General features: G+C 28.6%; 1 protein-coding gene and 1 long non-coding RNA gene across 5 annotated transcripts; both read right to left on the reverse strand.

Annotated features, from left to right (window-relative positions):
• Positions 1 to 4579: 4579 nt before the first annotated feature.
• Positions 4580 to 27625, reverse strand: LOC132724645 (uncharacterized). Of its 4 annotated transcripts, none has more exons than XM_060709577.1 (6): positions 27467 to 27625; positions 25914 to 26069; positions 6118 to 6270; positions 5386 to 5554; positions 4885 to 4938; positions 4580 to 4717 (listed from the first exon to the last, which is right to left on the reverse strand). In XM_060709577.1, exons 2-6 carry the CDS (start codon positions 26058 to 26060, stop codon positions 4707 to 4709), a joined length of 534 nt encoding a protein of 177 aa, XP_060565560.1. In that variant the 5' UTR covers positions 26061 to 26069; positions 27467 to 27625; the 3' UTR covers positions 4580 to 4706. The 4 variants fall into 4 exon arrangements, with proteins under 4 accessions (XP_060565560.1, XP_060565559.1, XP_060565561.1 ...); XM_060709576.1 differs by lacking the exons at positions 5386 to 5554; positions 6118 to 6270 and adding exons at positions 24274 to 24442; positions 25043 to 25195 and having other exon boundaries at positions 27467 to 27624; XM_060709578.1 differs by lacking the exons at positions 5386 to 5554; positions 6118 to 6270 and adding exons at positions 24274 to 24442; positions 25043 to 25195 and having other exon boundaries at positions 25914 to 26066; positions 27467 to 27603.
• Positions 15726 to 17882, reverse strand: LOC132724644 (uncharacterized). The gene is made up of 3 exons (XR_009624942.1): positions 17590 to 17882; positions 17151 to 17256; positions 15726 to 16543 (listed from the first exon to the last, which is right to left on the reverse strand). It is a non-coding gene; the product is annotated as an uncharacterized LOC132724644 (long non-coding RNA).
• Positions 27626 to 27693: the final 68 nt, after the last annotated feature.

Below are 27693 nucleotides of genomic sequence, written 5' to 3' on the forward strand. Positions count from 1 at the left end.
CAAACGGATCAAGTTCACCTTCCACGATATCTTTTTCTTTAGAAAACTTTGCACATTATAGTGCACAAATGATAATGAGTGAGGAGAAAAGTCGGAAAGGGAAAGGAATGAGGAATTTGACATATATGATGTATCAACCTGAAAGAAGAAGAAGAGTTTAGAGAGGGCGTGGTCCAGGGTTTTTGTGAACGTCACACAGAGATAAGAATGAGACCCATCCAACAGAGCATTTCAAAGTGAGTAAAAATGTTTAACACCTTTTACTTTCTGCTTTTTTTTGAAAACAGGCCCACCCTCATGCCTAAAATGTATTTATGTCAATAATTCTTATTATATTATGTTATGCCAGGAAAGTGCTTATGTAGGGATGAGGAAACCAATACAGCATCGCAACCGGACAGGTCAAGAGAAGAAGAAAGCAAAGAAATAAGTAGAAAGATAATCCATAAGAATACATTTTGTTACAATTTTTGAAAAAAGGGAAAAAAACTATAAAGCTAGGTAAATAGATACAACCATATATTCCAATATTTTTAGGTAGAATAACATCGCAAAAACTAGTTTAGGTCATATAAAAAGTTATTTTGTGTTAAATATATTTTGTAAAAGTACGTGTACAGGTATTTTGTTATTTTTATATTGTTAAATATATTTTGTAAAACAAAAAAAAAGACGTGTACAGGTATAAGGGCAGTGTTTTTGTTTCGGTATCAAACATACATGTGCAGGTATACATACAGTGAAATATGTACAATGAAACCCGTTAGATAAACAAAGTATGCACGGTCATTCCTATTATTTATAATAGAAATTTGTACAACTTTCATTGGACGCACGAGATCGTCACATGGTTCATTAAGTTTATTTGGATTTATGAATGAATGTATGTTTTTCAATCAGTAAACATTAGTAAAATGTGTACAAATCTATGTGAAATAAAATTTGATTATATGTGTATGGCATTTTGTTTAAGTTTCAATTGGACCAAAGACATTTAGCTCAGTATTCATTCATTAAACATTAGTAAAATGTGTACATATCTATGTGAATTAAAATTTGATAATATTTTGTATGGCATTTTTCTTTAAGTTTCAATTTAGACCAAAGACATTTAGCTCAGTATACATGTAATAATCTTACAGGATTCACATGGGAAAGGTCTTCTTTGATTGATTACATAAAGTATATATGCTAAGGCATATATATATTTTAGTATGTTCTTAGTCATCAAAAATAACATGAAGATAGATGTGTTTGTTGTTTTCAAATGATTTTCATGACTTGTATATAATGATTTATGTTTTATTTGTTTGCAGATGGAAAGAAACATGTGAGAAGCAATTCAATTTACAGCATTTTTGTATGAAGATCATTGTTTGATTCATTTGCAAATGGTCCTTTCCTATGTTGATATAAATCTTCTATACTTTAGATAACATATGAGACAGTTATTTTCTTTCTTTTGAAAAAAGCGTGTTTCAATTTAAATTTATTTGTTATCTGATGTAAGTTTTATCATGAATAATGGAGTAGGAATGATGCTTTGATAAGTATTTCTCTTTATGATTATGAAAAGATAAATAAGTGTATATTAAACATACAAGATTTGATAGAAATCCTAACTGATAAAGAACTTGCTGAATAAATTAAATTTGTATAATTATACTTGTATTTGAAATTGATGCAAATGAGACAACTTGATTTATATTTTATTACTTATTTGGCGTAAAAAGAACTAGTTTTGTTCTCTTTATTCATATCTAAACAGTAAATTAAAAAAGGTAAGTATTTGGAAGAATAAATGCTACTGGGGGGTTAATATAGTGTCTATTATTTGTTAAAAAATTTAAATAGTGGGTTGTTTTATTTCGGGAAATAGTGTATGGAAATTTTTTTTTAATTATTTTAAAATTTTTCAAAAGGAAAAAAAAAACCCAAAAAAAAGTCATTGTTTAAAACGTGCTAAATTTTTGCAAACACCGGACAAAAGTTCGATCTTTGAACCAAAAACAAAATTCTATATCAAATATTATTTACTCAAAAAATTACCAACCCATATGATCAAGGAAGTCTTGAAACTTTTACTCTAAATTTGGGAAATTGTATATTGTTTACTGGAAAAAAAGAAATTGTTGATCAAAAAATTTCTGAGCATAAAATTTTTTTAAAAATAGAATGAAGGATTTACGATGAAAAAGATGCTGTTAAAGAGATGGTTCGTTTTGTTTATGTTGGTGTGTCTTTTACTGGTGTTATATTGCAATTGTAAGTTGATCCACAACCATATCTACTCTTCTCAGCCGATGTTATCTTTTTGTTGTGATGTTGAAATTTGTCAAAATAGACATTTGTCATTATAAAAATATAAATCTATGATTTTTTTTCACATGTGCATTTATTAAGTGACCTTTCATAGAATTAACCTTCAAAGTAATGGAAACATCCTTCTTCTAAGGTCTTTTTTTATAATTAAAGTATAAAAAACTCATTGTTCATCATTTTAACTTTTTTTAAAACTTCAATATATCAAAAACGTCAAAATCTACTTTTTGTATAATTTAGTGAAAAACCCGTCGTGATACATTTACGAGTGTATATATCAGATGTTTGAACGTGAAAACATATGAAAACTGTTAAGCCCTTTTACATTTTAAGATAATTTTGATTTTATATATCAAGATATTATGCAAACGTTCAAACATTATATTTTATTATCAGAAAGTTCAGTGCTGAATAAGTAGTAACCATTTAATTTCAGTCATTCAGACTTTTTCATTGCTAACCGGAATATAAATTAATTGAAATAAAGGTTTAAAGTAACGGCTATTTTACACATGATTTTCTTGTCAAGTCTGAAACGATGATCGTTTTACAAGAAAACAGTCACAACAAAACGAACATACTTTCAAACTGTGACATTTTCGACCGTAGAATATATCACGGTGTAGCATATAGATTCCTTTATTGTAATTTTTACTTGAGTTTCATGTGTTCAGACAGGGATACATATTTTGAATCACTGTTTACAAGATGAGAAAAAACAAATATTTCATACAATTCTATATTGGGGATGATGGCAGTATTTAAAGATCTTGTAGCACATTTTTATGGTTTTATATCATAAATATGATGCTCAAATTAAGATTTATCAATTTATTTTGTAAATTCCAAAAAACATTATTTATAAAGATATTACCCAATTTAACATTTTTTGTAAATAAAGGGAGGTAATAAAAAGTTTATTTTCTATAAAGTCTAAGTCAAAACATTTTCAATAAAAAATGAGTGCATATAAATGATTTATATGATTTCATAATTATAATATGTACACTTATTTGCAGTAGATATTTTACATATTCTTTGATGTTTGAAAATTGTTTTGTAAGCATAATTATATACAAATATATAATTTCAGTGTGGTATGCAACCTCAATTATAACATACAGGATCTTTTAAATGTACATTAATTTCAATGCGATTATAAGATTGTTGATTTATTCATTTGATATATTTCAGTAATTCTCGCCGTTTGTCAAAGAAGAAAGAAGACTTCCACAGAGGTTCCAGAATCCAACACAACCCCATCACCTTGAGCAGACAAATTAAAAATACTAAATATGCACCTTTACAAGATTGTTTATTATATGATATGACTCTACAGAGAACTTGATTATGTTAAAAGTGAACATGTTTTTATATTTGTTCGAGCTTGTTCAAGGCATACATTGTTTTCATCGCCTGGTAGCTATAGGTCAGTTGATAGACATTGTTCAAATATATTACCCAAGCTCTGAGTATATTGGTAAACATATCAATATCTCCCGGCTTAAAGAAAGAGTCAAAGTATATTAACCCAAGACAGTAAAACAATCTCTACTCTGCATTGGTTTCATCGCTTGAAAAAGTATACATTTATTCGATACAGTAAACGTACATGTATATGATATTTATGCTCTTGTGCTAATACACAAATTTCAGTGATAATAGTTAAATATATGTTCCGAATCTTAATCTGTTGGAACCTCTATTAGAGAACTTGTACCATAATGTAGAGTCGGTTATGAAGATCACTTTCATATAAATTATTTGCATTAAATTTTCTTAATCATGATAATAATTTAAGAAGTTTATTCATTTGAATATCTCGTTATTAAACAAGTCAACAGTTAAATAACCGCAATGTATTTATCAAAATTTTGACATTTCGCTGTTTATCTAATATTTACGACAGCAAATAAATGGCCCGTGAGTTATTTGATGAGACTTTTGTTCTAGCGAATATTCAGTTTACACCTTGAATAATAAAGAATTTTAGTGATGTTTAATGATTAGGATTATGCAATTTAACTTAACAAAATATATAATAGTATTGTCACATTTAAACATATTCATTGTATTGTATCTGAATTGATGTATGGAGCGTCGGTATTCAGGCTTTCCTGAATGAAAGATATTTTGTAAATTTATTTAAAAAATGTTAAAATCGAAACACGATTTTTTAACTGCAGTATCAGTCTTAATATTATCAGAACATTCCGGGAAAATGACATCTTAAATGAATGAGTAAGTGAGTACGAAATTAAGTTTTATATATTTTTATTGTTAACATAACAATATAAATTTTGAAGAAAAAACGTAACAAAAATATAACAAAAGCTTTGGTTCAGAAACTGTTGTCTTGAATAATGGGCATTCACTTGTCATTTTTATGCAGCATCTGAAAAAAGGTATTAAAAATAATTAGATGAAATATAAATAAAATACACATTTTTAATAATATCAAAGTTATCTATATTGAAATAAAATATTATATGAATGAAAAAGTCTTACAAAATGAATATGAAATACAACATAAGAAATGACTTTTGCATAAAAAGAACATACGTGCAAATAAAAAAGGAGCTCCGTTGAATTCATCAGAATCTAACACTCCGTTTCCTGCAAAATTATAGATAAGAACAATGTAAAACTTTGAAGATCAATAATATGACTATCAATTTAAAATTACTTTAGGAACCATGTTTTGCTGAGAGCTTGTGCCTGCTGAATCTGGTACGTCCTATTAAAATGTTACATTAAGAAATAATAAACATTTTATGTTAAAAGAAAAACATATAATTAAAGTTTACTATTAAACATACCTTGCCTTACCTAGCCTTTGTATACATGTACACAAATATCGTTACCTTTACATATCACAAAAATGTGTATACCTAACTCTTAGCCTGTCAGACATAAAGGAGATTTTGAAGATTTTGAAGATTTAAGACTTTAATAAAACTGTACGGTATTACATGACTTATATTTTATGGGACAATAATGTTACTGCAGTATCATTTTTTAAACCTTGTTATTCAGTTCGAAAATTCTTAATATAGATATTACCGTCGAAATCTGCAAAGACAAAAGGCACACGAAGTTCCTTTGGATTTGCTAAATCAACAGACCGCAAAACAGCAAAAACAAATTCTTCGTATGTTACCAGCTTGTCGTCGTTCATGTCGTAGTCGGAAATCTTATCAGAAAACGGGAGCATGATTTCAGTCATATCGACCTGTCGAAAATACATGTATTAATTAAAAGTATTCTTAATGGTAACAAATATTTCTAACTGTAACAATAATAGGTAGTGTTAAGAATTTAAAAAAAAATTCAAACGCCTTAAAAATGTTAAAATATGCGTTTTGCTCCTCCATGTCTCTTTGTTGTTTTTTTTTCTTATAATAGTCAACAAAAGTACTTGACACAATTCATACGCAAGTAAACGATATATTTTTCGTAAATTAGTGTTAAATTGGGCGGTAAACCACTGGTTTACTTACGTAGTTTGTTTTAAATCCGTGCATATTTTGCGGCTATATTTTCACCACAAGTACATGATTGATGGTCTAACATTTAGCTTTAATGCACTATAAGCATATATCATTTATTATATGTGTTCCATTTTGGTTATTTTAAAGGCTTGTAATTATTTATTTCGTAAGCGTGGTCCATTATTTCAGATGGTTAAAGGCACGTAAAAGGGTAGTAAAATAGGTTTGTTAAGTGAATGAATGAGTTAATGCGTTAATTAATTCATAAATAACTGAAAAATTGAATGAATTAATGAATACTAACACTTCTTTTGCATTTATTTTTTCTCACGTGGCAAGCATTAGTACCTGCAGCTACCCCAACCGCGACTATAGCTGAGCCCGTACCAGACGATCCGGCTGCTAAAGAAGCACCAACTGCCCCAACCGCAGCTGGACAACCAACACCAAATAACACCTGAAATATAAAACATGTCATATCAATGATAAAAAATCAGTCGGTTAAGTCACAAGCTATTAATACTACAACTATATATCTGTATTTCAATTATATGAAAAAGTAGTATTTGTACCGAAATAATTTAAATCTATAATGGTTTTAATAATTTAACCTTATTGCAAAGTACTACCTGGGACATGTTCAATGATCTCTTAACATATATCAGTAGAATCAGACCTTACAATTTCTACTAGTTTATGAATGTTATAATGTAAAAATAAATGGCAACCAGTTTTACAGGTTTTAATCACAAAATAAAATCATTCTATGTAAATCTGAACAAAACTCTGTTTAAAACTTTCTTTAAAAAAAACTTTAAAAAAAGGAAAAAATAACGTTGATTTTACTGGAAAAAAAAAAACAATATGAAAATGCAAAACTCTTGACATTTACTTTTCTATTTTCAAGCAATTAATGTAAGTTAAACTTAATTTCATTTCACTTTGAAAAATGATAAATGACACTAGTAGAGTCAGACTGATAAAGTCTGTTTAAAAAATACAACAAAAGAGTGCAATACCTCACACCAAGTAGCACCGACTTAGGAAAAATTAACATTATTAATTATTAGAATCAATGATCCGGTAAGACAAGATCATGTGATTTATTTTCTACATACCCTACATCCTGCCTTCTTCACAGATTTTCTCAGCTTTTTTAGTTTCTTTTTCAACCAGCCACCTTCTATTGGGTCAAGCAATGCCAAGATCACAATTGTGATTAGGAAATACCTATAGATTTGCATTTTTATTTGCTGAAATTGAGAAAGGAATAAACATTGTAACATTGCAACACATATAAGAGATATTGAAATATTTTAGATTGGATTTTTTAAATTAACTTTTACTGTTGTAATAATAAGTTACTGATTTTTGTCAAACAAAACGTGTTAATTCGGATAATTCCTATTTATCTGGCATCTTTTTAAAGATTTGAACTTCATTTACAAGAAAAAACTTCTCGCTTAAAATTGATGCCTCGTCAAACACCGCAGATGATTGCAGTTACATGTAATAAAAATTCAAATCGCTTAGAGATATGTACGATAATGTGATGTAAAATTATTATAACGACATAATTATAAGAAAATGATTTTAATATGGATAACAATAAACATGTTTTTAAAAAGTTTAAATTGATATAAATAATGACACACTTTGAAAATAATGGTTTCTGAAGCAGGTAAAGATAACTATACTAATTTATACTTTTTCGAATTATATAACTAATCATAACTATACAGATTAATACTTTTTCCTAATAATATAACATAACATAAATAAAGAAATAATAATAAAAGAACAGGTTTATCAATATAAGTATTTATCTAAATTATTATTTAAATTATCTTACCTTTATTTGTATTTACTTGACTCCACGTTCTGTGAAAATAGCGCGTTAACGTTGTATGAACGTAACGTTGTAAACGTCGATATATATAACGATCAAGATCCTGTTTGTGGGAAAACCCCTAGTTTCTACTACTTTGTTTTAGCAGCATTATTTTTCAAAATTTTGATTAATTACAAGGAACCACATCCGCCATTCAAAGTATGTTTGCACTATGATTACAGACGTATCGTCAAATAAAACAAAGCATTAATATCAAAATAGCTTATTAATTTCTAATTTGTTTCCATAATTTATTCATAAAAATATTTGTAAAGAAAAAAATAAAGCAACATAATTATATAATGTTGAAACGTTAATACCATAAGTTATTCTGTGTTCTATGATGATTCTATAGAACGCCACTACTTGTAGCTCAAAAACAGTCTAGTATCAAAAATTACTAGTCTATCAAACAATGAATGTATCCTAATGGTGTTGCGATGCCGATAATGACTATGAAATTTAAATTGAGGACCCTACTGTTCTTAAAATTGCTCTTTAACTCAATCTATTGTCGCATTATTCAGCAGCACATATATAGCTTTATAACGACAATAATCAAAATAACAAAATTAGATTTGATCTGTTGCTACAAATCTGAAATTCCCAGTCATAAATAAAAAAATCCTTAAAATATATATTAAATGAGAAAAATGAATAAGTTTAAGATAGGTGGTTTTTAAAATATATGTAAAATGGAACCCTAAAGAACGCCCAGATCGGACAAATTTTAAATGTTGCACACGGTTTGATTGAGCTTGTTCACGGACGCAAGCTTCCCCGTTCACGCCGAAAACGCAAATCTTTGTTTATCTAGATCTTTCGTTCATTTTTCATTACATTATTGAAAACATGCTTTGTACAAGAGAGGCTGATACAAGGCGTTTTAGTACACACACACATTTTTAGAATATGTATATTATTATGTAATGTTATTCACTACAACGTTGATATAAAGAGTATATACATGTATACAGATCATTTTCTCTTATTACGGCGGCTTGATTTTAATAATTAAAATGGATAAGCATCGTTTCGATATGTTACAGACTTGAAAACATGTTTTGTAAATTCATATGACTTTGTCAACATGATTTTAAACGCTAATAAAATAGTTTTTTTTTTAAATTACATTTACTATACTTTTCAAATCATAACATGTTTTGAAAATAAGTATACTTCTTACTGTGTAAACGTTGTATGTAATCTTCTATGAATAAAGATTTTATTATTTTCATTATTATTATTATTTTATTATTTTTGTCATTTTAATGGTGGAAAAGATGAATATTTAATTAATCACACAAACCTTTAATAAAGTGTATAAAAGCAAATAGTGTCGGTCATTTTAAACAAGGATATTAAACATAGACAAAAATCCAACATTGCGCAATCAATGCAATAAAATTTCTCATTTTGCTCATTTCAAAATAACATTTCCTTTTCATTTCCGCAATATAATAAAAGACATGTATTTATCTTTAAATTTGTTCATTATATATAAAATGTTGGATTTTGAAACATGCCAATAATTGCCTGGAAGATAGGTAATTGTCTATCACACACTGAATTTAAAATATGTTCTTTATCTTTACCTACTTATCAGTCAATGGTATTAATGCTGCCTTATTAGCATTTATAACACATTTTTTCTATTCTCGTCTATGGTGCATTTTAAGCTTGATTACAATATTTATTGATATTCAAAAGCTCGGCATTTGTAAAGGCAAATAAATGAATTTATTTGTTATAATATCTGGATATAAAAATAAGGTAATTTAGTTATTCTCCTATCATTATTATATAAGTAAATTTGTTCATATTTTAATAGGAAAGCAGCGAATATTAAAAAGGAATGCATGTTTAATTAATAGAACTTAATTTCTGTTCATTTTAAGTTAACTTAAAGTCGTCATGTGATAGAATTAAACGTGTTTGTATTTTAAAAATGAAAGAAACACATAGTTGACATTGTCATTATATATTCTTTCAAATAAAACGCAGCTTTTGTGGACAGATTTAATCGGTCAATTATGTTGACAATAATATAACATTGACCATGAAAAGCAATAACGATACAAAGAGATCAAAAGCAAAGCTAAAATAAGATTTGTTTTCTGAATGGGTTGATCCTTTTTAATAGTGAAAAATAGGGGATAATGAATCATTTTAGTAGAAGTAATATAAATGATTGTGAATATAGCTACTGTAATATGAGGAACATAAAAGCAAGGAATAACAAACTGCGTAAATTTTATGTCCTTTCTTTAAGACGTTATTTTTTTTCTCAATGACAACACTCCAAAAGCTTTCATTGATACAAATCTATCCAAAACGCGATCAGAACATGTTGAGAGTAGTAAAGTCGACTTTATAATACAAACTACTTAATTAAACTTAAAATTATTTTAATTCATACATGGTGTTTATTTGAGATTAAACTTTACTAAAAAACCTTTTTAATCTAAGTATTTAAAGCAGCACGCCTCCAGATCCATGCTTATTTTCATGAAAATTTTGAAAATGTGTTTAAAAGAATTTTAGTGAAATAACCAAAACGAAGCAATTTACACATTATCTAAGGCAGTTACAACCCACGTACATAACAAGAAAGAGGACAAAATATGCAAAAATAGCCCTTACTGCGTTAGTAACGCGGTAGAAATATAGTTATAATTACTGAAAAATCAATCATCAATCGCACATATAATGTAAATTATTACATGACTCTAAAATAGTTTGACTTTCCCTAAAATTTCAGTACATTGTTCTCAAGTTTGATTTTATTGAAATATTTCCGTACATCTGGAGGCATGCACCTTTAATTCAGATTACTTACCTTTAAAGACTTCCACTAATGTCTAAAACTTTTAAATTCTTAGTACATAACTCAAATTGGGCACTTGAAGCGAAACATGTAAAAGGTAATGAAGAAATATACTCAAAATTAAAATAGAAATCGACATTTAATGCGATTCGAAGCCCGTTGATTGTTTTAAAGAGTTTAATCACTTTAACTATTAGATTATTTTGCATAATACTTATATTGGAATAATAAATTGAGTAAATAAGCTAAGCATTTTTATTTGTTCTTGTCGTCAGACCAAACAAATAATGGTAGTGAAATTTCAGACCCTGATTTCCTTATTTGCAAAATCTGAAAGTAGCCAGAACTCCTTGAAGCTGTAACTTCCCTTTATAAGTACACAATTAAGGGAAGATCACTGCAAAAAGGTTGTCAAATGACAGGCGCATTAATTTTCAAGCCTTCTCGGAGAAGAAAAAATAGTTCCTGATTTGTCGTAGATTTCATATATTGTGTAATTTTTTACAGATAAACTTGCTTATATTAAGCTCCATGATTATTTACAGGACTGTTTAAAAACTGATTTACCGTGAACATAATATATCGAAATTAATAAGGGTTACAAACCCTATTTTAGAACAATGTGGTTTTCTCCAGACAGTTATTTTTAAACTTCATCGTGGCTGAGGGGTTACACGCTAGTTTAGAAAGCGGGAGGTCTGGAGTTCAAATCACAGTTACGGCAACTCATGTTTTTTTATTGTTTAAACCAAATAAACATTGAATTGAATATCAGTGTTGCAATTAGGCTCATAGCCTATTTATTATAAGACTGGAAGCAGCATTGGTGGCACTATACAAAAACAAATTGGTTTATAATCTCACAACCTTCACCTTTCTGACATTCTGGTACCCAAACAAATTCAGCGCCTTCTGTGCTGTGATAACATAAGTTGTAGGTATAGCTAGCCATACATCAAATGGCATAACAATCACGAAAATATCATTCCACTCACGTCATACAAAAAAAACACGAGTCCCTTTAAGCATTATAATGGAACACAGAAATATGACCATCAGAATCAAGTAAACACTTGCTATTATCTTTGGCAAAATGTTTTTTTTTTAATTGTTCGCAAATGTATAAAACATATCATGTAATTGTAAGCAATTTGTAATTATAGTTTAAATCACATACATATGAATTCCCTCTTCTTAGAGAATTTAGTCTTGATGCAATATCTAGATATAAGATTTATCAAAGTGTCACTTATGGTAAGTTTTTTCAGTTATTTTGTCACAGTTTCCCAATTTTGTTACATTGTGCTATTTTTATAACGGTTTATATAGCCGTTTGTGCAATAAAGAGAATCCTCCCAATCAGGGATGTATTTATGTTGCCTTCAGGTCTAATGCGTTTTAATGGACTATATCCCCATTGTTCACGTCTTTATCCAAGTTTGGTGCATTTCAAGGCCACTTTTTGACCAAAACGTGGATAACGGAGATCTTTGGAAGCAAATTTGTGCCATCAGTGTACAAGCAACAACAACATTCAGGAACAAACATTGCACTTCTAAAATACTAGTTGGTATATGGTTTATTTGGTGCATGTTTCACTCATTTGTAATGAAATATACAGACAAATTTCTTTTAGTTTATGTATTCTGTAGCTATTTTTATCATGATATAAACAATATGTTTGCAATACAAAGACCTCAAATAAAAGTCTTTATACAGTTTAACATGAATGCTTTTGCTTTGTTCCATTTGTTTCTGTAGATTTTATTCCATGCAATTAATAATGTTACTTATTATTGAATTTCAATGTAAAATTGCAATCGTACAAATATGACTATGACGGTCGTATAAATTTTGATTCTAATTATAAAAATATCACATGTATATATTACAATTTATTCAATTGATATACTCTATTCTAAATCAAATTTTATACACCTGACACTAAAATCCAAACAAGGTTTAATACCCCAATATTTCACAAATATTTTGCACAAATATTGCTTTAAGAGAAAAAACTCTCATGAAGATCTTTATCAAAATTATATAACACATCAGCTCATATATCTACCTGAATGCAAATGGAAATAATTTTTTGAAATTATAACACTTTACAATATTCTTTTTGTATAATCATGGTGAACATAACATGAATAATGTTGCCGAAAGTTGGGAAGTATTAAAAGCTTTAATTTAGTTTCATTATAAAATGTACAACTGTTACTTATATTGGTTTTTAGACTACTTTGATAGTTCGGCACAGAAAATTATTTAATCGGTAAATTAAATATTACAATGTGAAAAATTGGATTAATACAAAAAGTTATTTCATGTCCGTTTAGAATTGTATGTTAGGCTTATGAAAAAGTTAATCTTCTGTAGATCTCCTGCCTGTGGTGCTTCTTGATTGCTGATCTCCTCCATTATCAGCATGGTGCTTGCCGTCATTGAGATTTCGGTCCGTATCCATATATATCTGCTGGTGAATGGGCCCACCGTCTTACGTTGTCGATGGCGATTGCTTCCAGCTCTTCTACTTTCGTTTCAGCCACAGCCAGCAAGACGCAGCTTGGCTCAGTCTCTGGATTGTCTTACGTCTATTCCTTCTAGTAGTTCCGATCGATGTTATTAGTCGGCACACAGATTGCCAACAGAACACTTGCACTCCTACTTCAATAGGACAGCCATGTATGCCAGCCTGGCTGTCTACATTGGTTGAGTAGCTCTGAATACTTTGCTTTCTTCCTCTCGTAGGCCTCTTCACATCTTGTCTCCCAAGGTACTGTTAACTCAATTATGATGAGTTTCTTTCCTTTTTTAGACCACAGTACAATATCTGGTCTTAAGTTGGTCTGGACAATACTTGGGAAAAAATCTTCATGCTAAGATCCACCTCCATGTTCTAACCTGTTGTGCCATCTAGAATTGATGGTTTGTGTGGCGATTGTGTCTTGGCAGTTTCAACCGGTTTCACAAAGTTGATGTGACAAAGTTTGGGGTTACTCCTTCGTTCCTTTTTCCTTTCACCTTCAAGCCAGTCAGCCACCTCCCCGAGGACGTTGTCATGTTGACATGATCTCTCAAATGTTGTCTATTTCCGTTGTATTTATTATGACAAAGAATGATCCATTTATTGTAAAATTAAATTATGAGGTTATTATTAAATGAAACACGTTATACAAATCTTAGTTAAATGATTCAATTGTTTCCATGGTTAAGATTATCTAAAGGGAAGTAACAATAACGTGAATAATAGTGTATATCTATTGAATCGTAGTATTACATTGATAAAATTATCGGATATTTAAGAAGTTCTCTCTTTAATGATGTTTATGACCCCGTTTTAAATATAAAAATCAAACTTGCAGTCCTCGTTTTAATAAGTAGAGTGGGAACGAAACAAGTTCTAGAGAACCCTCTGTACTTATTTACTAATATTAAAAGACTTATCCATTATTTGTATGTTTATTGTTTTGTTTGTTTGTTTGTTACCACAAGGGCTGTTTCAAGTATTATAATTGTCAAACATAATATTACAATTTTGAGGAACTACTAAAAGCCATTTTTAACCCGACACCTATGCAACGCTATCTTGCCTCAAATGACAAGTTCAGCGATTTTTATTTTATCAATGTTCATAACTTACAAACAAAATAAATTATATATAAATTAGAGTTTATGTTTTCAAATTGATTTAAACATCTGAATGGTGTATGTATATACATATATAGAATTGGGTGAATGTCCAACGAACTTCGTCTCGTTGATAAATAAACAATTCTCGAAAATTTGGTACACTGGTTTCCCAAATTTTGATATCTTGTTACATGTCTGAAATCTATGAAATATTAGCGAAAAAAAATCAAAGTTAGCACGTAAAATATAGCTGTTATTTCTGTATTGATATTTTTCAGGTAAAAGTGTTCGGTGTACCTTCACAAATAAAGTAATATTTTGTAAGAAATATTAAAATCTTGGATTAAAAAAATAATCGAAAGGCGGGCTAGTTATTTAATGCAATATTAAATATCAAACTTATCTACAATTTAATCTTAAAACGTTTTCATGATAACCATAGCCGTTACATAAACAGAATGAATAGACTCGGATGTATGATTTACATGAGGTTTGGATCATGATATGATTGGAGTAGATATTTCATCTGTGGGCGTTTATAGCTAAAATACAAAAGCGACATATATTAAAATTGTATCAAAATTTATTGTCTTCTTATAAAATATTATAAAATTAGATTTTATGATAGTATTGAACTGTCTTACGTTACTGTAAAACTATAATAAAATACATAATATCAAAAGCAAAAGTTGTTGAAAATGATGAAAATCATAAGCTGCAGCTTCTGTTTATATACAAAGTGTGAACTAATAAAACAAAAGAGTAATGAATGCTACACGAAATAATTGATAATGGGTCGAGTATTCTGTACAAACCAAGTGAAAAACATATGTCACATTATTTTCATCATTTGGAAATAGCAAACTGTCTATATGATGCTCCAGTGATGATCAATGCAAATTCCGACAGTCAGTTAACTGTTAATTGTAAACAACATGCTGCGTTAATTGCTAGTTATGCAAAATAAACACTAAAATACCCCTAAAATTTAAACCGTAATCTGCACAAATTTAGTCAATTCAAGATGAATATCCTTGTCACTTAGAAGTATTTTATACAATGATTAGAGACTAGCAAATAAAATTTAAGAATCCAGCAACTGTGCAAAAACAATTACATTGATAGCAAATGAGTTACATGTTTTATTTCCTGTTACTTTTTCATGCTTTGTGCTAAAAAGCATTATAACTTATCACAGTGAAACTGTTGAAAATTTTATTTCATACTGTAGGATTTCGTAGTTTAGTTTATTTCAATTTTCGAATTAAATGAGACCAATGTGGAAAATTGCAGGACTTAAATGTTAATCATAGTGAAGTGGCGTTAATAATAATCAAAACAAAAATAAAATTCTTTATTCTATTTTTACATGTTTTTTTTTCCGTCTTTATTTTATAATACCGGTATTTGTTACATTTAAGACTCATCATTTTTTTGTTTTCCAAATGTTTTACGACCTTTTGTGTTGAAACTTATATATAGAAGCGAAGCTTAACCTTTTGCAAATGTTTTCCCCTTTTTTCCATTTACAAAGCTGTCTTTTATTCAATACATACACCAGACCATGTGTGTTTCACAAATGATGAAAGAAAAATAAGCCCTATGCTTATGTCATGCCCCACAAATTTCAACAGAAATGTCCACATTATTCAAATTATGATACAGACACATAGCTTTTAATTCAAAGTCGATGCAAGAAGCCGTAAGAGATGTTATACTTTTATTAGAACATTTGCTACTCTTTGTGAGTTTTTCCTTGTATTAGTTTTTGTTATTCGTTTAAACATATTTGCATGTTCTGAAATAATCTGATATTCTAGAGAAGATTTTGATAAAATATGTTAGAGAATGTTCATATTCTCAGTAAAACGTATCTAGAAATTATGAAAATAATAAACTAAAATCAAGTATGCAATAAAACACGTCCAACCATGGTGTTAAAACATCCTCAGAATATTTTACGAATATATTTTAAGATCAACATTGTCTTTGCAATGTCCGGGAACATAGGGAGGGCAACCAGGGTAGTTAAGTTTGCTAAGCGTTGGAATAATTCCGTAGTATGTCTTCTGATAAACTGCATTTTCCATAATAGATAATGTATAAGCGCCCTTAAAACGTTTTCTTCATCAAAGTATGATGAAGGATGAAGGTTGCATCGTAAAATTGTCAATCTTATGTAAATGAAAAAAATCTATGTAAAAAGTCTCAGAAGATAATAATACCTTCTCTACCATATAAAAATTGTACACTAGAATATTATTGTTATTCGGATCTATCAGGTCTAAGGTGTTGCTTGTGTTGTTGGATCAGGATCTGGTGGTGCTGGTGGTGCTGAAGTGGGTGTCGGCCTTTTACAAACCCCTCTTGAAGCAGCTATAAAAGGTATCCAAAAACAATTATATAGACACACGGCAAAATATTTAAATTAATTAATAACAAACATGAGTGTATAGCGATTAAAACTTATATACATCTAAATTTTTGTAACCATTGATAAAACGTGAAAACATTACGTCTGTGATTTAAACGCAAAAATGTTAAAGTGTAACTTTTGTGCTGATTAACAATAATTAAGAACTAGAAACTATTTTTACATTGTCATGTTTTTATCCTATGGTGGCATTAAACGAAAGAAACATTAATAACATAAACTTTGATAACATCGTAATTAATTACTATGTGTAACCAACAAATGGGAGAATTTTTTCTAGACTAAAATTACATTATGCAAACATATTTATAGACAATGGTTTTGCAAATATGTGAGTGGTTGAATCGTATCCGAAACTAATCCAATATAGAACAGACAGAAATAACCTTTACGTGTTTAAACAAAATATTTATTTTTGATATGTTGTCAAATATATCATAAAATGCTTTATAATACAGTGATAAATTGAATCATTTTGCTTACTGGCTATTCAAATTATTCTAAGACAATTTACTCAATTTCATAAATTAAGTGAAAAAAAATGCTTACCTTCGGAATAAATGATGAAAATCAGTAATATCATCATTAGAGTCAAATAGATCTGAACAATTATCTTTGAACACATCATCTTGTCTTTAAACTGTCACCAAATAATCTAACAAAAAGAAGATCTTAATTTTAGTACCGCGGATACAAAGCTACCATTGCGTAATTTACAAAAACGTTATATATTTTGATAATATGAGATATTAATATGAAATATGATATCAATCTAAGATGGCTGGAGTACATGTATATTACATACTACATCACGTAATGATTTCAATGCTTTAGAAACTTTTGTCTAAATCAACATTTGATGATAATGTGATACTGTGAAATATCACCTTTACTGAATCGTACAACAAACAACATATACATGTATTGTTATAATAAGTAACCACTTTGAATTGTTTAATCCGTGATAAAAATAAGAATTGAAACAAACCACGTGCACTTATTCTAAGAGCAAGTAATCCAGTTTACTCGAAACAAATAATTACAGTATACTTCATATGCACTGCATCATTTAATGATAGCAATTAAAGCCTTTACAAATTATACACATCCATGTGATAGTTTGTCCCTAGTGATATAAATCTTATCTTGAAAGGGTACTAAACTGTAATTATTTAAGTGTTACTCGTTATTTGATATAATTTAAAACGTGTAACACACAAAAAAGGAATAATTCAAGTAAATATCAATAGTTTCATTAGAATTTAATTTTATTTAAGATCGTAAATTATTCACATACGACAAATGTAACGCAAACATAATCCAAGTTAGTAGCTTTATAAAGTTCTAAATGCGTGCAGTATATTCAATTAACACACCATCTATTTTGCGTACTAATGCATCAAGTTTCGTTATCTTTAAATCTAACTTATGTCATTATGATCTTAACGTCGTACAAAAAATGACATTTTAAGCTCTAAAATCTTGTCTAAAATCAAGACATTGCTTTATGTAATGTATCACCCTATTGTACTTGAGCATGTCTTAAGCAAACGATGATCAATGCGGGAATATAATGATCATCATATCATTTTTAAGATTTTTTTTATATTATCACTTATATATTGCTACGCTTTCCTTATCTATAGTTGATTTATTTCGGTTTTTATAATAATGTTTCCGTGACTGGGATTGTGAGCACCCCTTTATGCCAATTGTTTCATTCCTAAAGGGTTGTAATTTGGAAGTCGTGTTTCTTACTTTACTTTTCAACGTAGTTTTTTTTAATCTAACTTAATCTATGTTCCACTTATACTACATGATAATTAATGTTTACATTAGTAAAATGTTACACACAGATTTGTTAAATTGTACCGAATAAAAGTTTTTGTTATTAACAAAATCAACCAAAAGCTGATATTGTATAAAAACATTGCCTTCTAAGTTTTTTCTACAATTCAAAAACGAAAGTAATTTACAATCTACAATGTAATTTTAAAGCTTTAAAGTTACCCTTTTTTTGTTTTTGTGCTTTTTTAAATAAACTCCAATACAATTATATAATAATGCATTAATTACCTTAAATGACATTAGATTTGTTGCAATATGCACAAAATCACGTCTGCAGATTCAATCAAAGAATGTTGGTATATTTTTGGTTTCTTACTTGGATTTTCTTTATATCTAAGTATCTTCCTATTTTAGTGGCGATGATAATTTTTATATGACTTAACGAAAATCTTAATATTACAGGTATTATGTTCATGACATGTTTCATTTGTAGACGTATACAGAATGTCTTCACAAAAAGCAACAGAAAACATTTATATCTAGATTCAAAATGAATTCTAATTTACAAAATAACCTTAATAGATAGTTTTACAATGTGCACTAATATTATGTACATCATTCAAAATTTATACCGTTTAAGATTGGTATCTAGATTTAAAACTACTCTAAAATGTATTTTAGATATTTTTACTGGAATAATTAGCAAGGCATATCAAATATCACATGAGTTATGTTTTCTTACGTTTATTCAAGTGTCATGTCTGAAAAGATTTCTGACAAAATTTTAAGTTTTTTATAGCCATTTTCAATTTTAATACCACGATCGGGTGTTGTATAACCTTAGGTATATCAGAGTGCAGTGTAAAACTTCAGCATTCTTAGCTTAATGTTTGAATGATGTATTTTTATGATCAGTATCTTAAAATGTTTTTCATATCACCAACGAGTCGGCATGTTGTCTGGTAGATCATCACCCGTTCTGTTTGTCCCATGCATTTGTACTATGTAAGAAGTTTTCAAACGTGAAGTCTTATACGTATCAAAACCCGTAGTAGAAAATAATGAGTATGTAATTCATATCATACTCAACTCTCCGAAATCTCACTTTGGTACTTTATTAAATTTATAAAGCTGCAAAATGAGATTAATAATATCTGTCATATGTTGCGGTTCAGATCGGAATATTCGTCCGGAGGGGACCCACCCATTGGGCGGTAACGAGGCTTGCCGAATATTCCAATCCGAACCGCAAACATATGTAAGGGATTTTTTTCTTGCCTATTCTACCATATACCATTATATTTTAAACTCTTAACCTTTAAACAATTTTCCATGGAAAATTATATCATTACACCCGTAACTTTTTTCTATAATAGCGTATGAAATTACAACTTCATTCATAACGGTAAAATTACGTCTTCCTAAGCGTGCCATTGTACAGCACACAACTCATCTGGCACCGAAAACGCCAGCCTGATTTGCAAAAAAAAGAAAAGAAAAAGAAAATGATGTTGCATTGATATGATTTACCTCTATATTACCATTTTTATGTAGTAATTATCATCTAGTGTATAGTGTTTAAGTGCAAGATTTTGTTTCCATATCTGCTAACAGTCAGTCGAGATGTAATGGTGATAGGCTAGACCTGGGACTGATACAATACACGATTAAACTATTTTTAATGATATCTTTAATGATGGCAAAAAGAATAATCTTTTTAAAATATCGAATACTACTACCTAAGTCAATAAACATGCTGCATAATTCATTTATACAACGATCTTTATCATGCAATATGCTCTTCTGTATAACAGTTAAATACCTAAGAAAAAAACATTATGATAAAAAAGCAAAAACAAAACAATAAAAACAAGCAGACGTTGTCGTTTTAATGGGGGAGGAAAACCAAGAAAACTGAAATAACTTTGCGATATCATTTCTTTCAATGTCATGCGAGAAAAATGACCTGGCAAGATCTAAGTTTTGATTGAATTTATACAAAAAGTATAACATAAAGTTTCTGATTTGAAAGATGTTCTCTATTCGGTTTAGAATAGAATTTAAATTTAGCTATCAAATAATAACATCTGTAATAATGTAAAAATATGTTTCATAAAATCTGTGGTCGATATTTTACTTGTCAAATATGTCATCAATATTCAAATTTCTCCAGCATATTTTTATTTTGTATCTTTAAGTGGAAAAATGTGAAATAGAATAATGTCTCGGTTAGTTATATCATAACAACGATTCATTTGCAAATGGTCCTTTTCTATGTTGATATAAATCTTTTATACTTTAGATAACATATGAGACAGTTATTTTGTTTCTTTTGAAAAAAAAACGTGTTTCAATTTAATTTTATTTGTTATCTGATGTAAGTTTTATCATGAATAATGGAGTAGGAATGATGCTTTGATAAGTATTTCTCTTTATGAATATGTAAGATGAAAAATAAGGATACATTAAACATATCTGATTTTGATAGAAGCTCCAACTGATAAAGAACTAGCTGAATAAATTGAATTTGTATAATTTTACTTTTATTTGAAATTGATGCAAATGAGAGAACATGATTTATATTTCATTAGTCATTTAGTGTAAAAAGAACTAGTTTTGATCTCTATGTTCATATATCTAAACAGTCAACCAAACATGTAGATGTAATGGAAGTAAAAACGTTCAACGTGCGGCAGTTATAAAAGTAGTGTCTACTTATAAAATATACGTTAAAAATTGGAAGTATATCTTTATTTTAGGTAAATATTGTATGGAAGTTTTGTTTTCATTTTTATCATTATCACTACGGAATAAAATATGTATAACTATGACAAATGTCATTAGTCAATAATGCTAACATTCTTGCGAAAATAAAGGAGGACATAACGCTTCGCTCTTTGGAACAAACATTTCTGCAGCATAAGTTTTTGTACAGATAGATATTACATGATATTATAGATGAAATGATGCTGTCCACGAGATGGACTCGACTGTTGATGTCGGTGTGGCTTTTACTGGTGTTGTATTGCAATGGTAAGTTGATCCATAACCATACCTACACAGCTCAACCGATGCTATCTTCTTGTTTTGATCTTGAAATTTGTTAAAATAGACATTTGTTATTTAATTGATACAAATCTATCACTTTATTATTCACATGAGCATTAATAAAGTGGGTTTTCTGAGGAAGAAGCTTTAATCTTAATAGAAATGAAAATTTCCTTCGTCTAGAGAATTTTACATTAAGGGCAAAAAACTCACATTGTCCATTATTCTAACTCATTATTTAGATATTTCTAATGGTATCTAAAACATAAGAATGTACTTTTCATTAATTGTTTTAGTAGAATGTCCGTCATGATACATTTATAAGTGTGTATATCAGATGTTTGACCGTAAAAAACATATGAAAACTTGTAAAGTCCTTTTACTCTTTTGAAATATTTTTTATAATTCTATATGTACACTTCGCAAGCAAAATTGCATACATTTAAATTTATTATCAGAAAGTACAGAAGTGCTGAATAAGTAGTAAAATGTAAATTTATACGGTGTTGAGTATTTTAACTTTTTCATTCCTAACCGGATTAAATCACAATTGAAATATATGTCTTAATTAAAAAAAATGTACACGTGATTTTTTTACAAGAACGAGACAAAAAGAAGCATTCTTAAAACAAAACAATCACAACAAACCAAACATACTTTAAAACTGGGGGACATTTTTCGCCCGGAAAGAATACCCTAATGTCAGGGTTTTTTAAAGCATATAGATACCTTTTTTGGGTTTTTTTTACTTAAATTTTCATATGTTAAATTCCAGGGATAATTTTTTGAATCACTGTGACAAATAAAAAAATACAAACCCTTTCTACAATTCAAATTTTGTAAAAGGGGATAAATGGCAGTTTTTAAAAATATATATTAATTTCAATGCGATTATAAAATTGTTGATTTATTTAAATGATATATTTCAGTAATACTCGCCGTTTGTCAAAGAAGAAAGAAGACTACCACAGAGGTACCAGAATCAAACACAACACCATCCCCTTGAACAGACAAATTTAAAATGCTAATTGTTCATCATATGTAATGACACTCTAAAGACAACTTAGTTATGTTGAAAGTGCTTTTATTTTTGTTCGAGCTTGTTCTAGGCATATTAGTAAACATATTGTTTTCAATGTCTGGTAGGCCGGTTGACATATATAGTATAAAACATTTACTGAAGCTTAGAGCACAATGGTAAACATATCGTTTTCTTGGGCTAAATGAAAGAGTAAAAGTATAGTAACCCTATCTCTAAGCACATTGTTAAACACATAGTTTTCCTCGCCTGGTTAAAACAATACATTCAAATACAATTATTCGAGATATTAAAACTTATATGACATTTATAATCCTGTCAAAATTTACAAATTTCGTTGATGATAGTTATCTTTGATCAGAATCTTAAATTTGTGGAATCTACTTCTTCGTGTTAGATGGTGATTAAAGAGGTGATATATTCTCAAACACGAGTGTAACTGTTTTTATCGATGTCATTTGACACAATAATGTAAAGTCAGTTATGAAGATTACTATCATAATTATATGTTATCTATATTAAACTTTTCGTTATCATAATAGTAATTTCAAGAAAAGTAGTTATTAAACAAATCCATTTAACAACCGTAATATATTTATCACAATTTTGACATTTCGCTGTTCATCTAATATTTACGATTTCAAATAAATGGACCTTGTGTTATTTGATGAGACTTATGGTCTGGTGATTAATGCAAATGTTCAAATTTACAGCATGGACAGTAATAACTTTTAGTGATGTTTTATTATTAGAATGGTGCATTAAACTTTAAAAATATAATAGTGTGAATTTTTTGTTTTGGGGTCAAAAATTATTCATGCTTTCCAAAAATTTTAAAAAAAAATTTTGGTTTATTAAAAACCAAAAAAACGATTTTAAAAATTTAAATTTGCACTGGGGGTTGAGTTTAAACCTGTAGCATAACATTTAAATTTTTTATCTATATTTTCAATCTTAAAATTATCAGAACATTCCGGGAAAATTCATCTTAAAACAAATGAGGTACAAAATTAAGTTTTTTTTGTGTTTTATTGTTAACATAACAATATAAATTTTAAAAAAACATAACTAAAATAAAACAAAATCTTTGGTTCAGAAAAGTGTTGTCTGTAATAATTTGCAATCACCAGCCAATTTATGCAGCATCTGAAAAACAAGGTATTCAAAATAATTAAATGAAATATAAATAAAGTAAATATTCTAATGATATTAAAGTTATGACAATGTTGACCTCATATATTATATCAATGAATTTTTCTAAGTACTAAATGCAAATCAAAATAAGAAATGACGTGTGCAAATAATAACATACGTGCAAAAAAGAAAAGGAGCTCCCCTTGAAAATTTATCGAATCTTTAAAACTCCCTTTCCTTTTAAAAAATTATAAAAAAAAAAATAAAATCAAAATTTAATGTAAAATCTTAATAATTTAAAATAAAAAATATCAATCTAAAAAAATTTTTTAGAAACTGGAAAAAATCCCTTTGCAGAGAGCTTTTTGTTGGGGGATTTTGGTAAAAGTTCTATTTTAAAAAGATACATTAAAAAAAATTTTATTACATTTTATATAAAAAAAAAACATTGGGCCCCTTAAAATACACTATTAAAAAATAGTTTTCTTACTAGCCCTTTTTTTAACTGTAGTATATATGGGTTTTTTAAAATTTTTAAAACTTAAAAACTGTACGGGAATTTTATAACTTTATTTTTTGGGAAAAATAAAATTTTTTAAATTTTCAGTTTTCAGTTATTAAAACCTTGTTATTAAGTTTGAAAATTCAAAATATTAATATTACCGTCGAAATCTGCAAAGACAAAAGGCACACGAAGTTCCTTTGGATCTGCTAGATCAACAGATCGTAAAACAGCAAAAACAAACTCTTCGTATGTTACCAATTTGTCTTCGTTCATGTCGTAGTCAGAAATCTCGTCAGAAAACGGGAGCATGATTTCAGTCATATCGACCTGTCAAAAATATATGTAGTGAACACATATTTATAACAGCAACAATAATAATATTATGTAGTTTTAAGAATTTTCAAAATTTCAAAAAACTTAAAAAATATATCTTGCTCCACACCTGTTCTTTTTGTTTGTTAGTGTGTGTGGTGGTGTGGCGGGGGAGGGGTATAATAGTCAATAAATAAAAGTACTTGACACAATTCACACGCAAGTAAGCGATACATTTTTTGTAAATGAATGTTAAATTGGGCGGTAAACCACTGGTTTACTTACGTAGATTGTTTTAAATCGGTGCATATTTTGCGGCTATATTTTCACCACAAGTACATGATTGATGATCTAACATTTAGCTTTAATGCACTGTAAGTATATACCATTTATTATTTGTGTTCAATTTGTGGTTAATCTTGCGGTTTTTATTTATTTGTTTTCGTTAGCGTGGCCGATTTTTTTTTTCAGATGGTTAAATACACGTATAAATGAATAAACAAAACAAAATAGATACGTAAACAGGTACGTAAAATAGATTTGTAAAGTGTATGAATACGTTAATTAATAAATGAATGACTGGAGAACTAACTGAATTAATAAATGAATACTTACACTTCTTTTGCATTTATTTTTTCTCACATGGCAAGCATTTGTACCTGCAGCTACCCCAACTGCGACTATAGCTGAGCCCGTACCAGACGATCCGGCTGCTAACGCTGCACCAAGTGTCCCAACCGCAGCTGGACAGCCTATGCCAAATAACACCTGGAATATAAAACACGTCATATAAAAAGCAGTCGGTTGACCTCATTAACTACTTATACATTTTAGATATATAAAATAGGATTTTTTTACATAAGTGCAAAGTGCAAATACACATTTATCTGAACACTCAAGTAGTTTGTACTATATGAAAAACAAATATCTTTATATACAATGGTCTTAATGCGTTAGCCATACCTGGGACATAATAAAGATTATGTCAAAGGTACTCGTTAACACATTACAGTAGAATTAGACCTGGCAATGTCCACTAGTTTATGGATTGAAATAACTACCAGTTTTCTGGTTATAATCACAAATTGAAACCATTCCATGTAAATCTGTACAGAATAACTTAAACTTTGTGTTTAAAACATATCATTGGTGAATGCTGTGTAAATGTATAAAGAACATGAGTAAAAAAAATCTAAAAAATCTAATTGCCATGAATGGAAAAGGAAATAGCGTAAGTGATTGTAGTAGACAAAAATACCGATATGAAATGTAAAACTATACATTTACTTTTCTATTTTCACGCTGTTGATGTAAATTAAACTTAATCTCATTGAACTTTGAAAAATGATGAATGAAACTCATCGACTCAGTTTGATATATAAGTGGAGTCTCTAACACTCAGTAGCACCGTCGTATTCAATTTCATTTTTTTATTATTGGAATCAATAATCCCGAAAGAGTAGATCATAATTTATTTTTATCATACCTTACATCCGACCTTCTTAATGCCTTTAACAACTTTCTTAACAGATTTTCTCAGTTTTCTAAGTTTCTTCTTGAACCAGCCACCATCTGTGGGGTCCAGTAAGGCCAAGATAACAATTGTGATAAGGAAATACTTAAAGAACTGCATTTTCGTCTGCTGAAATTTAAAAAAAAAGGTAAGAATAATCATATGTGACACATGCAGGAAAATAAAAAGATGTTTCAACTCTGATTCGCGTATAACAAATATAAAATTATGATTATAAGAAACTGCTTTTGGTCAAGCAATACTTAAAATAAGGGTATGTTCTTCTTTTTACGCGTCTTATTGAAGATTTGAATTACATTACAAGGTTAGAATAGATATTCTTTAAGTTATCAGTTTTGTATTTTTGTTTTTGGAGATTGTCTTTCGAACTAAATATGCTATCATATTATTAAGGTCGCAACTTTATTTACAGCACAAACAATTTGTAAGTCTAATACAAAAAAGGCTCATAAATTGAATACGCCATTATCAATTCACTGTTCTCCATATATCGCAGAAAGTGATATGATATAGTTATAAAAATAATTATTAGAAAATGATTTTAATATGAATAACATAGAAAAAACCTTTTCTTTCTTTTTCGGAATAAATATAAATAACGACTTCCCACGCAAATAAAAAATGAATAGTTTTTGAAACGCATGTGATAACTTTGCTGATTTATTATTTCAGTTGAATAATCTAAATTGTATAAAGCTATTTATTATAAATTATACTTATAAATGAACTATTAAGAAATTTTGATAAAATAAAATTCATTTTCATTTTCCGTATTAATTTTCACTGCAGTGAAATATCTTCACTGGTGTGTTGCCGGACTAATTTCTTTTTAATTCGGCCAATACACTAAATTTAAAGAGAAGTTTTAAGAATTGTAAAGGCAAAAGAGAAAAAGTATATAATAAACAGAAAATTCAAGTTCAAGAAAAAGTGTCTTTTTTCTATAAATTCACAATTTATTTTCATCTTATGATATGCAAATTTTCCAAATTTCACTTGTGGATACTGCCACAAATGAGATATTTATTTCCAAACCAGTCGATGAAATTAAATCCTATATTTATAGACAAAAACTTGAATATACTCTATATCTTTTCTGGAAAAAAAATATTTGAATTTTAATAAAGAATACATCCAAAATGCATAGGCTTGTATGAAAGAAATATGGTAGTAAATTGCCTTAAAAGTGTGATTTATGCACAAAACATTGCTAAACAGATAAAGCCCTTCTTAAAATAATAATATTTTGTTCCTGTTAACGTACAATATTCATGTGTGTTAACGAATAGAAATATTCTATGTTACCACTCTGTCAAGAATCGACAATAAGAAAATGGAAACAATATAAGTTTTTTGTTTTTTTTTTAAATATTTTATAAGATTTAGCCTTGTAACCTTAACATCAGTAAACAATAATTTAGTAGTACTACGGATAAACATCGTATAAAGTGCAGTATCAGAGATGTTAAATCAAACATAAAATGTTTACATTTAAATTTTCTTACCTTTTTTTCTATTTGCTTGACTCCACGTGGTGTGACAATAGAGCGTTAACGTAGTATGAACGTAACGTTGTAAACGTAGATATATATAACGAGAACAAGATCCTGTTCGTGGGAAAAACCTTGTTTCTACTACTTTGTTTTAACAGCATTCTTTTTCAAAATTTTGATTAATTACAAGGAACCTTTACAACATCCACCATTCAAAGTATGTTTGCACTTTGGTTACA

This window comes from Ruditapes philippinarum, unplaced genomic scaffold, assembly GCF_026571515.1.
Source record: "Ruditapes philippinarum isolate M1 unplaced genomic scaffold, ASM2657151v2 ctg5805_1_1_1_1, whole genome shotgun sequence".
NCBI lineage: Eukaryota > Metazoa > Mollusca > Bivalvia > Venerida > Veneridae > Ruditapes > Ruditapes philippinarum.